General features: G+C 40.8%; 2 protein-coding genes across 3 annotated transcripts in view; one reads left to right on the top strand and one right to left on the bottom strand.

Moving 5' to 3' along the window:
- caskin1 (CASK interacting protein 1) overlaps positions 1-6,514 on the bottom strand; it is an 80,693-nt gene extending 74,179 nt beyond the window's left edge. The window contains exon 1 of the mRNA XM_055152649.1: positions 6,421-6,514. Within this exon, the coding sequence (XP_055008624.1) occupies positions 6,421-6,514 (94 nt within the window). The remainder of the gene's footprint in view (positions 1-6,420) is intronic.
- A 1,977-nt stretch (positions 6,515-8,491) lies between these two features.
- Positions 8,492-15,359, top strand: prpsap2 (phosphoribosyl pyrophosphate synthetase-associated protein 2). 2 transcript variants are annotated; one of them, XM_020938020.2, is made up of 11 exons: positions 8,492-8,633; positions 9,588-9,751; positions 10,708-10,760; positions 11,119-11,185; positions 11,508-11,680; positions 12,151-12,266; positions 12,381-12,436; positions 13,088-13,236; positions 13,601-13,671; positions 13,764-13,910; positions 14,059-15,359. In XM_020938020.2, exons 2-11 carry the CDS (start codon positions 9,669-9,671, stop codon positions 14,215-14,217), a joined length of 1,074 nt encoding a protein of 357 aa, XP_020793679.1. In that variant the 5' UTR covers positions 8,492-8,633; positions 9,588-9,668; the 3' UTR covers positions 14,218-15,359. The 2 variants fall into 2 exon arrangements, with proteins under 2 accessions (XP_020793679.1, XP_055009121.1); XM_055153146.1 differs by lacking the exons at positions 8,492-8,633; positions 10,708-10,760 and having other exon boundaries at positions 9,598-9,751.
- Positions 15,360-15,387: the final 28 nt, after the last annotated feature.

Genomic DNA, 15,387 nt, shown 5'->3' with positions numbered 1-15,387 from the left:
ATTCACAAACGCGCTTTTCAAATATGACAATTCCTACTGCACAATATTTCTAAATAACAGTCGAAATCCAAGTGAAAACTGCTGAGTCATTTGCACATGGCTCATGCAGCTCTTATAATTCGCAAATCAACAAAGTGGCTATTCATTAATTTATAGTTTAAATTAGGAACCAAGTTGTCAAGTGAGAATTGATGTCAGACAGATTCATCTTAGGTTTCATTCAACAAGTTTACAATTATTTTGCCAATTGATTTCAAAATTCAGAGGCAAAAAGGTGGTTCATTGTTCTTTCATGTTTACATATGCACAAGTAATCTTATAGAGGCTGCACAATATATAACAACTGAATTAAAATTTAAATTATGTTGGCAGAATTATCAAATCACAAATCATGTTTTCTGCTTCTCTCAAATGTTAAAGGTTCTATAACACAATCTTGACTCTCAGACCTGGAGTTGTGTTTCATGTCATTCACACATGTTTGAGTGACCATTTATTATTAGTCTATCTACATTTCCAAAGATCAAAATGCGCTGCTCCACTTTGTGATGTCATGAAGTGGTAGTTTTCAAGTTAATAGGCACCTTTTCAGTAGAGATTGGCAATTCCAGGGCTGAAATTATCCAAATGATTCTAGTGAAGGTGCGTGGGTTTTAAAAACACAGTGGAGCACTTCCTGTATTACTACATTACATCACAAGGTGTTTTCAGTTTGAGAGCACGGCCAAAATACGTAAGACATGCGTGTTAAACATGTGTAAATGAAACAAAACACAACACATTTGTTTTTGATGAGGAAACATTTTAACATCAAATCAAAAAATACCGTAATACAGACTTTTTAATACTCCTGAAACTGTGATCATTCTGAACATAATCTTAAAACATATATTGCAAATTGCCAGTCTAACACTTGTCAGATTGTCAGACGGAATTTGATTTCTCCCCAAATTCTGCAGCCCTGTTATTAACTTATGATTATGTAATATGTCGAGAAAGACTATATAAATACACTTGCTGAAGCAGTTATATTGTAACTTCCAGTACAATAGAAATAATTGAGGTCCCAGCCACTGTAATCCAAACCAGACAGCAGTTTCTGAAGTAGTAATTTAAAGAGACAAGATTTATAGTTTTCAGAATATTCTTAGAGTCTTGTTAGTCAATGCTAAGTGTGTGTGCATCCTCTGCTTGCCTGCTCCTTTGTCCATGTGCAGTGGTGTGGATGCAATCATGTGCCGCGCGGTGGAGATGGAGAGAGGGAGACAGTTGGACGGACAGCCAAATGTATCTCGCGCGCTGTATCTGGCAGGCAAAGCACTCAAAGCTGAAAAGGGACGACAGCTCAGCGCCACAGGCTCAGCGTTTTACTGACGCAACACAAACAGCCGCGCTCACAATCTCATAGTGACGATGTAAACGGAGCAAAGAAGACCAGAGTCCAGAGAGGGAGGTCGCACGTGGGCCAGATGGCACAAGAACATACCATCATAACATTTTAGGAAATCCATAATTTAAATGTGGTATTGAAGGTTACAGACAGTGGACAGCCTATCTTAGACTTAGACAAACTTTACTGATCCAAAGCGGACATGCTTGGACACCGTAGCTCACACATTATAATATAATATAAGAACAAGACGTAAACAAATAGTAATACTCACTGTGCTGCGTTTGAACCAGTATGAAATAAGCTCAAATAGGACGATGCAATTTTCCTATAACTTTTAAATATATTTCAGTATTTTAACTTAAAGATGCCATTTGTAGGCATTAATTAGCATGCTAGAGACCTACTATTGCCAGCTGGTATCACACAAGCCAAGTGTAATTGGTTTCCCTATTTGTCTCTTTGTCTGTGGATGGAATAGACATACTTCAATAAAGACTCCTGGATCAGGGGAAATGTCACAGTCAAGTATCTTTAGTATCTATAGTATCTTTATAATGACTTTTGTTGCATATTTCGGCTCTTCAGATGCTTTACATAACATAAGCCTAGTTATTTAAACCACACAGTCCATGGTAAGCCCTAACTGCCTGTGATCGACAGAGGTTGCCAATCTGTGCCACCAGCCACTCCAACACAATTTAATCCTGCTCACACCTCATTCATATCAACAATGTGGGTGAAATGTCTTGTCCAAGGACATGAAAGGACCAACACTCTGGACTGGTATGAAGAGCGCTGCGGTGAAATTGCTGATCACTGTGTTAGTGGGTAAACAGTGCCGCCCCTTTACAGACCACTTGACACAAATCAGGATCAAATACTGGCTCACCAGGCTAACAAATAGCATGGGGTCACATAAAACATGAAAAGAGCCACAGTGAGCTAACAGCAAACAGCCAAGGCCAGTCCAGATGTGGCAGATGTTGGCCTTTAGTGTAAAGTGCAAAGTGAAGTGGTTCAGGTCTTTCACATGCCTGTTGGGCTGATGCAGGTTTAACACACGCAGGTTTAAAGGCGAGTTGTGCTTAATGCTACAAGACAAACACAAACGCTCTACAGTACAGAGCTGCTGTTTGTCAGGGACTCCTGGGACTACTCTCCCTGCCATGTTCACTTCTGAAGTTTTATGGAGATGTTTTGGAAAAAGAAATTGATTAAATACATGGAATTATTTAATGAGAATTTAATTTCCATAACATTTGTCAGTTTGTAATTTTCTGTCATTTCAGGATTTCAGGTAACTGGAGTCATCATAGGAGTCCAAGTCATATGGTCTTAAACGTAAATAAATACAAGTTAGTCCAAGTCCCAAATTCTAGTCTGATACATCAGACTTTTCAGACATTTCACTTCGTAGGAGCCGTCTGATCTCGTAGCATTGGAATTAGTTTGCTCGACAGTAGGCGGGTACTTAACCAATCACTGCTATTTGGTCGTAATGTATGTAATGCAACACTAACAGGGACATATTAAGCTTTTCACAAATCCCATAGGAAGTAGAGCAAAAACGTCTTTCCTCTTGATAAAATTCACCAAACATTCTCTTTGTTCTAGCTTTAAATCCTCTCATTGCCAACACAGAATTTATGGCTGATTGGCTGATACCTGAACTCGCACTTCCGGGGTTTTGGCAAACCGTCTAGTGTATTCTGATTCCTGACCTAGTCGTTGGAGAGAAATGCAATTGAGCGGAGATGCTAGGTGGCACCAGTCTGGCTACCCAAGTTCAGCCAACTGTCAAAAAAGAAAAACACTAAATATTTAAATTGAGCCCATTTGATTGTGAATTACCCTAAATTATTCTTAACCTTAAAATCACAATTGGAAATAGTGATTTGCTATGTGAAAATGTAGCTACATGTTTATTTATTCCAGTGTTTCCATACACATACACTGGGCCAGGCTGTAAAACTCTCTGAGAACTAGTTCTCGACACATAAGTTCAAGCCTGAACTGCAAGTTACGAGTGAATGCTCCTCACAAACTCTGAGTAGAGTTCCAAAGGCCAAAACTGGCCTTGACTCCAGTACTCATAAAATCTGACTTTGTAATGATAGAACAAAACTTACATACTGATTACTGGACTCATTGCATGCATTTGTAATCTGACCATTTAACATTTAGACCTAATTATCTAACCCAAATGACCACTGTTGATCACCCTTACTTCCTATCTCCTCCTTTAATCTGTATATCTTCTCCCCAAACTCTTAATTTGAGGCAGAACTCTTCTCAGCTCCTCTCTCTGTGTGTTTGAAATTTCACACGGCATGCTAAACAGTTGTACTTGGTGGGCCTCAACAGGGCTAGGGCGAGCTGTCAATTATGAACATGATAAAATGCCCGGAGAGACAGAGCGGCGAACGGGACAAAAACTGCAGTACGGGGTCGTGGCCAGCATTTGGACACTCAGACTTGGCCGGATGTGTGTTTGAATGAGGCAGCAGTCAAGTTACAGCACAGCCATAAAATGTTCCAGCAGATGAGCAGTGATTAAGTGTTCATCGAGGAGTGATGATGGTCCACATTAGACTCTTAAAATGATGGATTAAATCACAGCCTATGTCTTACTAATAGGAGTACACTCTTGTAAATGTGCAATAAGAGGATCAGTGCATTGAGATTCTAAGATATAGCTACTGTAAAAGGCCTTCAGGTCTGATGTCTGGGACTGCCTCCTCTCCTTAGAATATGCATAACTTCAGATATGGGGTATTTTTTAACACTATTTAAGTTATAACGTTTCAGGTCAAGGATACACCACCTGCTTGTCTCCATAGAGATGTTATTGCTTTGCCTAGAAGGTTCAGTTTAATAATTAATAATATTCCATTTAATAATCTATCTTGCATTTATTCGATTATCTGTCATTTGTATTGCTCAAAAATACATTGAGAAACATGCATTCTTAATGTGAGCAGACTCTCCATAGATCAGGTCTGGATATGTTTAATGTCATATTCTGTACATTCCAGGCAAAACTGTAACATCTCAATGGAGTCAAGCATGTGTCAGACCCTCTACCAGAAAAACTACATACTGCACCTTCAAAACATCTCAAATCTATAGTAGTTTTCATTATGATCCAGAGGCTGGAATGATGCCAACTGAGGTCTAATTATAATGTAGCATTTTCAAATTTAGATGCAAAAGAGGATGATTTTGCATATATGCACATTAGTTTCCTGTACATTTTCAGCGTTAATTGCATAGTAATCAAAATTTAAGATGAAACATTTCCTATTAGTTATTATATATGTGCACAAATCTTTACATCTTAACATTCTGGTGCACGTGACTTCCGCATGTAGCCTAATTAAATGGTAACATTATAGCTTAGGGACACATAGAAGTTGATGTGAGGACACTAGCATCAGTACCATCAATATTCTGTGCATTGTACCAATGGCCCAGACTGTCATTTACTGAAAATGGCCACTATCTACTGAGCAAATTGTCTTGCAGTTGCAGGTTTTTCAGAAGATTTACACAGAGCAGGCTGTGGGCTAACCCTCTGCATCACGAGCTATGGGCTGTTACTGCTCTACATAATGTCCCCCAGAGTATTGTAGAAGATACATTTTGACCCCACCTGGCTGAATGCGTTTTTATGACGGTAGTATTTTCAAGCAGACAGAAGGAGACTAGTTTTAATCCAAGGAGTTTCCTGTACGGCCTCTGCAAACTGAAACTTAATGGATAAAAACATTGTTAACCCACTGCAAACTCCAAACCCTAGACCATGAAAATCCTACAAAACAGTAAGACAAAATCTTTGTTGCTACCATTTAAGTCGTGATAGTTAGCCTAGTTAATAACTGTGCAACTAATTGCTAATTGCAGACTTGCTAATTGTTGCAAAAGTTAATAGAAGGCTGTTTTGCATTTTCTTATATGCAAATGGTTATTTTTTTCATGAGCTCCTGACCGCCTTGTTTAACATCTGGAATGGTTGCTAGTGTTCCTGACAGGCTGCAACAGGGTCTTTAAAGGGTGGGAAAAATGCAAAGGATAAAGTGAACAAATATGGCTCATAAATTTGTGAATGGGTTTGTATGGTATGGCAGAATTTTTCTCCAGAATGAAGCCCATTCAACTGAGCTATACACAAATGTTTGTACAAATAGCTTACATTTGAAGTCTGAAGAATAGCCCAAGCATGGCATAATTGAGTTATAGACTGAAGTAAAATTCATGACAGGAATGCACTCTGAGGGCATATTTGAAAAACACTAATTTTACCAAATAATGAACATGTTCATATCATCTGTGATACGCCACGGCAGCTGTCAATCACACATACAGCCCTAAGATTTTAGCAGCAGGTGACTGGCTCCTGGGGTAAATGGTCTTTAAGGGATTTGATCGAAAGGAAGTAGGCTATAGTAGACCCGCCCACATATTCTCAGCACGGACTGAAAACACCTGTGAAGGAATGCACCCATACACTGTGCAAGTCTTATGACCAGAATAGACACTTTTGCGCACAATTTAACTCTCCGTGAGGACACCAGCAGACACAACGTGCTCATCCGACCAAATATTCAAATAGACTGGAGAATGCAGAAAGGAAGGGAATTCCTGCAGTCAGCCCGACATCTATCAGGAGAAAACTAGACAGGCTGCCGCACAGTGCTCTCCCTGCGCCCGCTGCCCACACACTGGAGTGGGCTGTGGAAATAAACCGCGCCATGAACCACCCAAACCCACACATCTGTGTAACCCAATAGAGGGAGACGAACCTGCCTCTGCTGCAGTGGACAGGGCTGGGGTCTACATGGTCTGTCAATCTCCAATCACCTCAATCTGTGCTACACCCGCCCTCCCGTCCTCCTCCTCCATCACGTCTCCATCACATCTCCATCACACATGAACCAGGCCTGATCCGAGACTGGCAGCGGGGTAGGACCTGAGCTCAGCCCCTAAGCGATGAGATGCGCCGGTATGCACTAAAGGAGATGCCTTACTTGCTTTCCCGGGTCGAGGCCTCTGCAGCAGCTTCTGCACCGTGAGCAGGTCCTCGGTCTTCACCGCCTGCAGCAGTTCCTGGTCCTTCCCCATGGTCCGCTCAGAGCCTCTCTACTCCCGCAGCATCCTCCGCCACCGCCGCGCACAGCCCGGCCTCTGAAGGGTGCGCCCGCCCCGGCCGATTCTCCGAGCCGCCTCCCCTGTGCCCAGTCCTGTGGTGCTAGTCCACTAGAGGGGTGCAGGCACGAGACCGTGCAGGGACGGATGGAGAGGATGCTCTCCGGTCTCGCTCAGGGACTAGACGCTCCTTTACGCGACAGAAGACGCTCGCAGCCCGCTGCAGCAGCGGTTCACCACAGCTAAACCCGCGCCAAGCAACGTATTACAGTGGTGTAGTCCTGATTTGGTCTTGATCAAGACCCAGTGTAGACCTCCTATAGTCCAGGTCCAAAGGCGGCTTCAAACAGCGGTCACGCAGGGACTGAAGCTCTCGTGCTCTGCGTCGTAAACACATCCAGCTGCAGCCATCTCCGCGTGCGCTGCTCCTCACAGGCGCTCGGGCGCTGGATGTGGTAATCAGTGTCCGCGTGGGGGCGGGGGCGAGCACAGAGTGATGGTGCACGTGCACAGGCGCGCGCCCTCCAGCTGCCTCGGGCGCGCGGTGCTACTGCTCGTACTGCAGCTCGGGGGCGTGCCCTGAGCTACCCCCGCCCCTCTTCTCTCCCGCGGTTTCCATGGAGCTGCGCGGCTCTTGCTCCAAGGTGTAAAAGGAGCAATGCTCTGCTCCAACTCACATTCATAACATAATATTACTGTCATCCACTCTAAAGGGATAAGTCAGACTAATATCAACAGTATCAATGAAAAACTATGGAAATGCCAATCAAGCGAAATGTGAAATCCGACAATGTTATGCACTTGACATGCAATAGCTTATTAAATATGCTAGACCTTTATTCGTCAGATGACTTGTCCTCTTTCAATGAAGGTTATAAAATTTAGGTTGCATGCAGTTTCCTGTTTAGTTTCAACAAAGAAATTGGAAAATTTTAACTCTAGGGAAGTGAGTTTTGTGAAGGGGAGTTGCTACGTGTTGGCGTAAATTTAAAATAATATTTGTAATTCCTGGTCATATACTTATAATGTACTTATACATCCATCATTTACAATGAGTTGAATTAAGTAAGCTCCTCACGTCTCCAGTGTATCCAAACTGTACCCTTTTATAACGCATTTGAGAAGTTTACAGTTTTATCCTGACTTTTTAACCACTGGTCAGATATCACGTGTGCGCTCGAAACAGAGTGGTGGACCTTGACTTTTCGCTGCAGTCTCACTCCATGTGTGGGCAGTGGAGTGCTGGATGCGGCCCGTCCTCCTCCACACATCAGTTATATAAGAACACTAAAGAGTAGCCCATATGCCACTGAGATACTGGAGGTATTTTTAAATGCCTCTTTGTTAGACGTGCATTCACGCAGCTCTGGCTCTGAGCTATAGAAGCATGATAAAAAAAAAAAAAAAAAGTATGAATGTAACATCAAGAAGTTGTCGACCAGCTCCACACGAGATCAAATCGATTATCAGCGGTGAAGTAGATTAATTTTAGGCGTAGGACTAGGCTACCTTGTAGGCCAAATACATTTGCCAATTACTTTAAACCAATAATCTAAAGTAAAGGTAATTGGGCCTGTTGAAAAAGTATGAATTAGTAGCCGGTATTATCTATTGTAGGCTTTGACCACAATTGTAATTCACGTTACGAGTGTGACAATGGATCCGCAAGGTACTCTTTACAACACTGACCTCTTGTGGCCAGATATTGCACGTTACACTTCAACAAGGCTGCAAACCTCCAGGAAGAATATTAGCCTAAACATGGAAGGTAGGTTATTTTTATCCTGCAAACATAAACTGAGATAGTCTACCATGTAATATTAATTTTGTACAGTGGTAGCGTAATGCTGTTTTATTTTATTCAGATTTATTCTGCAACTTATTACTGGTTGTTTGTTTTCTTTTCATCTTTTTTTCATCCCGCTGTTAAATTCTCAAGCCCGCCCATGCCCCTCTGTTCTGGATGATGATTGGTCAAACTGCGCGTCAATCAAACGTGGCCCCGCCCACAGCCTCAGCTAGGGAACAGGTTGAAAAGAGCTGGAGGCACAAATTACAACAGAGTGTAGGTTAAAACGAGACCTGACACAAACTGGTAAGTGTGTTTGTTTCCTAATGAAACCTGTAGCTTTAGACATTTACATTTTCTCTGTTTTGCATATTTGATCGTTTTATTTTGGCCGCGACGAGGCTCGGGAGATTGGAGAGCTTTTGTCTGGGCTTATTCCATGCGCCTCTCTGCGTTAGTCCCGTTAGCCACAGCTACCCCGTGTTGGTAAAGTCAACATGGCTCCACTCTAGACACAGGAGTTATTTTGTCTAACGTAGCTCTACTTGCCTGCATATCTACACTTGTCAGACAAACATCCAGGCTCCCACCCTCGTCTGCTGCCCTGCCTTTGGAAACGAAAGTGTAACTCATGTGCTGAACCATGACTGCTAGCTTAGCAATACAGCAAGCTAATGTCGTGACTTATGTATGAAATTTACATGCACGATTAACACTTTTAAAGGTTTAAATACTTTCAGAGACTAAATCTATACAGCTAATAACATTAATAAATGTTTTAGTATATTGTAAATCTTGAAAGTTATCGTATTCCAATGCTTTGTTTAGTTTAAACGAGTTGTGTTCTGTGAGTAGCATAGTTATTTGATAGAGCCCATATCAGTCATTGCTTTTACTAAAATAACATGACTGGTCTTTTATAGACGCTACCCTACCAGATTATTGCTGGTAACAGAATAATATAAACATGTTTTTGAGAATATTATGGAAATGTATAATATGGATGGAAGTTTATTTAATGTGTAATAATGATTAATGATTTTTGGTTTTGTTTTTGTTTACATTACTTGTGAGTTTTTAAATTAATTAAAATTTGATTTTAGAAAACTTTTGAGGAAACCATAACTAGTTAAGTGTACTTGCAGTACAGTCGTCAAAGTGCATCTAAAGTGTTAACATTATTTCCTCTTTCCCCTGAGTGTTCAGTGTAAGCTGTCACGTCTCTCCTTCTCTGTCCTTCTCCCTCTTTTGGGGCTGCAGGAAGGGCTCAGCGCAGCGTGGGTGCCCAGGGATCCACTGCCTGAGTGTGGGGAGAGCAGCAGCGGCCGACACCCCGCAGACATGAACCACACCAAGGGAGGCCTGGTCATCTTCACCGCCAACTCACACCCATCAAGTCGCGAGCTGGGCAAGAGGATATCCGAGTGAGTAGCTCTCATCTTTCTCACACAAAGACTTACTTAGGTGCTGGAATGACTGGTTGTTTCACTGTACACATGAAATTGTAAAATGGCAGCCTCAGTGTAAGAAGAATGTGTCTGAAATAACACGGCCCATTTGTTTACACTACTGCATTATCAAAGCATTCATATCAGAGCAACTGCGACTTTGTAAAACAGTGTTTTGTTTTTTTTATTATAGTGATTCTGTTTCATGTTAAAAAGCTCATAGCCCGAAGTCTCATGTTTGGGATTGTACAGACTTGCTCTATTTTTCTCTGTTAATGTTTATGGTACAACAGTGTGACTACAGAGATTATACATTGATTTGCACATGTTACCTGGAAAACAAAACAAGTAGGGAAACTCCCGCTCAACAGAGTGGGATGATAATAATTTACTGACAAATCACCTTGCATGACAAATCACCTTAAAGCATGTGTGAAAATGGCTAAAGTGAGCAACAAATTTACAAAACAACAAGCTTATCAAAACTTTTTGTCAAAATATTTAACTTGTCAATATGAATGATGGATTGAATGTTGTAAGGGTTGGGAGAGACCTTTGACATAGAGGCTGTATGATGAAAACAAACTGGACCAAAGTCTACTTAAAATTTTTAAGCATTTAAACATTGCAATATTAATACAAATCCAATTAAAATCCATAGACACTTTTAGCCTAAATCATTACTATAACCAAATTAATTTCTGACGTTGCCTTAGTTGAATCTATAAAAAGAGGCTAAACAATTTGCTCAATATCTTGTTACCTTCAAGTAAAGCCCAATTTTAATTAATTTTTTTTCAAATTATCTTAGCTGCACTGTCAATAAAACATACTTGCCATCTTAAACGTTGTACATTTAAGTGTGCAAATGTCAAAATTGTAAAGGTGTGAGTGGTGTTGTGATTGGAGCTAACAGTATGTCCTCTCCTCAGGCGGTTAGGGGTGGAACTGGGCAAGGTGCAGGTCTACCAGGAGGCCAACAGAGGTGAGGTGCTCTGAAACCGATGTTTCACTAGAACACCCCTGAGTTTGTCATAAATTTCCTTTAGAGTGCTACTAAACTAACTCGTTACTGACTTTAGTGTATAATATTAGGCCATATGTTTGGTATTGCGACAACTGTGATAACAGTTGACTCGACCTCAAGGCATTTATATTTTTTTCTAGTTCGTGGGAGGCTTTGTTTTGGAATGCTGGCTTCTCCACTTTGTCTCATTCCAGACTTCTGAGACAGACAGAACAGTTGCTCTAATGACCGCACAGCCTTTTGTTCTTCTACAGTGAACTACAGCAGCGTCCGTGCACTTGCTCCTCCACTCACTTCTGTTTGTTTGTTTCCATAGAGACCCGGGTCCAGATCCAGGAGTCTGTGCGAGGCAAAGACGTGTTTGTGATCCAAACTGTGTCCAAGTAAGTGCTCACAGTTTAAACAGTTCTATGTTGTGTTCAACCTTTTCCTTGATGTAAAGGAAAATAAAAGTTGGTTCCAAGTTTTGTTTTTTTGTTAATTTTTTGGAAAGGTGCTCTTTATGCATACATGCCAGTATAAATGGGTTAGGTTAAATGATGAACAGGTCCAGTGCTTGGTGAGATGTGTCCTTCTATTTGTGAAAAGAGGGCTGGGGACAGTTCATTTGCTGGCCCTTGGTGTAGTTTGTTCTTGCAGGGTGTGGGTTATGTATATTTTGAGTCATTGTCAGATAGAGTAACTTTTTAAATAACTGTTTGTCAGGGATGTGAACACCACCATAATGGAGATGTTGATCATGGTGTACGCGTGCCGGACGTCCTGTGCCCGCAGCATCACCGGAGTGCTGCCCTACTTCCCCTACAGCAAACAGTGCAAGATGAGGAAGAGGGGCTCCATCGTGTCCAAGCTCATCGCCTCCATGATGTGTAAAGCAGGTGACTGACTAACTAACCACCCCATAAGGCATAACATTAATAGAATGAACATGGAAACATTTACACAGTTGAAAAATAATAAACACAACCTGTACCATTGTTCTATGACTGTTTTAACTTGATCTTTTTTGTACAGCTTTTTATTTCTGGTAAATGTAAGGTAATGTTTTGTGGGGTTTTTTTGTTTTTTTTGCAGAGAAATTTAATCTCACTGAATAGAGTAAATGATTTAATTCAACCACTGGAATGTCTGTGTACTGTACAGGCTAGAAAATTAGATGCACAAAATAAATGAATGCTGTAGGTCTGTAACAACAGAAGAGACATTACCTTAGATACCATATTTGACTACTTTGTCAACTCTTCACTTCAAGTTTACACATCCCACTAATTATTTGTTCACATTAGTAATGCTTTGTTGATATGTTTCCAAGTCTTTGTGGTGTAATATTTGATGTATGTTTTTGAAGGCCTGACACACCTGATCACCATGGACCTCCATCAGAAAGAAATCCAGGGCTTTTTCAACATTCCAGTGGACAATCTGAGAGCATCACCCTTCCTGCTGCAGTACATCCAGGAGGAGGTAATAGACGTACAATACAGACTTGCAACGTACAATACACATACTATGTACACACAATGCACACACGTGATTTACACTGATGTGCCTCACAGTTGGTGCTTTTGTCCTCTGCAGATTCCTGACTATAGAAATGCGGTGATAGTGGCCAAATCCCCAGCTTCTGCCAAAAGGTTTGCGCATTAGCAGCCTCTATAGACCCTTTCTACACTGACATTCCACTTTATTAGTGCTAATGAAATCACTGCTGGCATTATCATAGTACTGCAGAAATCAGTCACATCTGTAAAAGTGCACATTTGAATTGATGTATTTTACTTTGTTATTTTAATAATTAAACAAAGCGCAACTAAGGAGATGGGTTCTATGTAATTCTGGTGCTATAATGAAAAGAACAGTCATTTTTCCAGACATGTTGTTGGTTTGCTTCCAGTAACCACTGGGTGGTGCCAAAGAGGCTTTTACATTTTGCAAGACAATTTTAGATTTGTCAAATTTATGCCAGAAATTCTGTCACAGAAGACTTGTAATTTTACCTGGGTCATGTGAAAATGTTTTAGTGTAGGACCTCATTGCGTGAAATATGATCCAGGAAGAACAGAGTCAAACGGGCTAGACTACACACATGCTTAAACAGCAGGTTGCTGTCCCTGGTTTCCTGTTTCAGTTCTCTACAGTTCTTCTGGTTGGTTATAGTGTTCTGATGCTAAAAAGAACGGTCAGACATCCTGACTAAAAATGAATATTTTTGCATTCTTGTTGTATAACATATTGTATTGATTTTTATTGATATGAACTTGTATGTTTTTGTTCTTGTAATCCAGAGCTCAGTCTTTTGCTGAGCGCCTGCGTTTGGGCATCGCCGTGATCCATGGTGAGGCGCAGGATGCGGAGTCAGACCAGGTGGATGGGCGACACTCTCCTCCCACTGTCAAAACCACTGGAGCCATCCACCCCAGCATGGAGATCCCATGTAAGAATCCATCATTTAACCACAACAGTTTTACATGCACAGTACAGTCGCTCTGTCTACACTGTCGCTCACTGATGGGACTGAGGAACGCTGGGATTTACATTTACATGTAGCTTAATTACCTTGCACAGGAAGATGATTTCCCACAATAATTTGGATTTCAAAACAAAGAAATGCTTTGTGCATTTATGGATGTGAAAGATATCTGATTTACTCTAAACTGGATTTAACAAAAGTTTATCTTTCAGAGAGAGTGATCCCAGGCTGATAATATGTAGAACTGGAATCAAGTGTTCTGAACAGTACTGATGTCGAGCTGACTTTTGCTCCAGTTTAAAATAATTACATTTGCTTTGTCTGTCAGTGCTGATCCCCAAAGAGAAACCTCCCATTACTGTGGTAGGGGATGTAGGAGGACGCATCGCCATCATAGTGGTAAGAATGGGGGGGTGAATAGGGTCATATTCTGTAGGTGTGAAATAACTGACCCTAGCAATGCCTAATCTGTACATTTGTTTGTGTTTTAGGATGATATCATTGACGACGTGGACAGTTTTGTGGCTGCAGCAGAGACTTTAAAGGAGCGGGGAGCCTACAAAATCTACGTCATGGCCACTCACGGTCTGCTGTCCTCAGAGGCACCACGCTTCATCGAGGAGTCTGCCATAGATGAGGTCAGCTTCCACTATTACCACTCTTATAAACCTATGTTTATTCTGCCAAATGAACCAGTGCAAATTGTCCTATTTTAAATTTACTGTAATATAAATGCAGCTAATTTGCAGTCTGTCATATAGTGATACATTTCCTTTTGTCATGTAGGTGGTGGTGACCAACACAATCCCCCATGAGCTGCAGAAACTCCAGTGCCCAAAGATTAAGACGGTGGACATCAGTATGATCCTGTCTGAGGCCATTCGCCGCATTCACAATGGGGAGTCCATGTCCTACCTGTTCCGCAACATCGGTGTGGACGACTAAAACACACACACAAAACCTCCCGTGATGTCCTCACACCGGCACTGCTCATGTTGTACTAGCACCACCACATGCTAACGGTAACCCCAGACTGAAATGTGCATTTAGACTGAACAGGTTTAGTCCTAGTTTTCAAAATGAGAGCCAATGACTGCCCTCTTTCTACTCCGTTACCTCTGTTACCACAACTAACACGTTTGTAACTCATCTCTTAATGTGGAATGTCTTTGTTGTTAAATATTGTTACTATTGTACTGCAGTGTGTCAGTGCCTTGGACAAAAATATTCATAACACGCCTTCAGTTTGTTACAGCTTGGTCACATTAAACATAACTGTGTTACATTTTAATTTTGAAGCAATGGTTTAGTGTTCTGTTATAAAGGTTTCCCAACAGATTTTTCTGTTGAGAAACTTAATTGAATTCATACTTTAAGTTTAAGTAAATTCATAATTTAAGTATATTTTTGAGTCATGATCAGAAGCAAGAAAGCAATTTAACCCGCGTTGTTGTAAAGAAAGCTGAAATTTCATAATACTTATGTAAATAAAGTTAACAATGTTTTACATAACCTAGGAATTTTGAATTATCAACCAATGAAATGAAATTAAATGTATCTTATGTGACTCTAATTTACCTCTTTACGCTGACCCCTTTTTTCAAAGAGATTACAATCCAAATACACTGCACTACTCCAAACCTGACACAATACTAAACCGTTTGATTCACTTCTCATTTGTGTTAATTGCTTTTAGATCACATTATGAGTTGGCCATATGTGTGTTAGCCATAGTGCTTAGCTGCTCAAATATTCAAGTATCCTGTGCTAAAGCTTAACTGGAATTTAGATTTTCCATTCTGTCAAAATTATTTCATGACATTTTGTGCCATCATTAATCATTTTTCATGGCTGTTAATTGAGTGGCCATTCTCTCTGGATATCATTATGAATTAACTACCTTGGAAGCGCTTGGAGCTATTTGAATAATTCTTGGTAACTAATTTAATTCTGATTAGAATTTTTTTTTTTGACAGACAATATTTGACTGAAGCAGGTCTTTGTCGCTGTATCAGGTGTCCCAAATGTTTTGTATTTATTTTAAGCACTGAAGATAAATAATAAAGACCGATAGTGCTTAACCTGAACTATTGTCTGTTGTTGTTGAACTGAAAC

Source organism: Boleophthalmus pectinirostris, unplaced genomic scaffold (assembly GCF_026225935.1).
Source record: "Boleophthalmus pectinirostris isolate CB_2022bp ecotype Guang Dong unplaced genomic scaffold, ASM2622593v1 HiC_scaffold_17, whole genome shotgun sequence".
NCBI lineage: Eukaryota > Metazoa > Chordata > Actinopteri > Gobiiformes > Gobiidae > Boleophthalmus > Boleophthalmus pectinirostris.
This window is presented reverse-complemented; position numbering and strand designations above follow the sequence as displayed.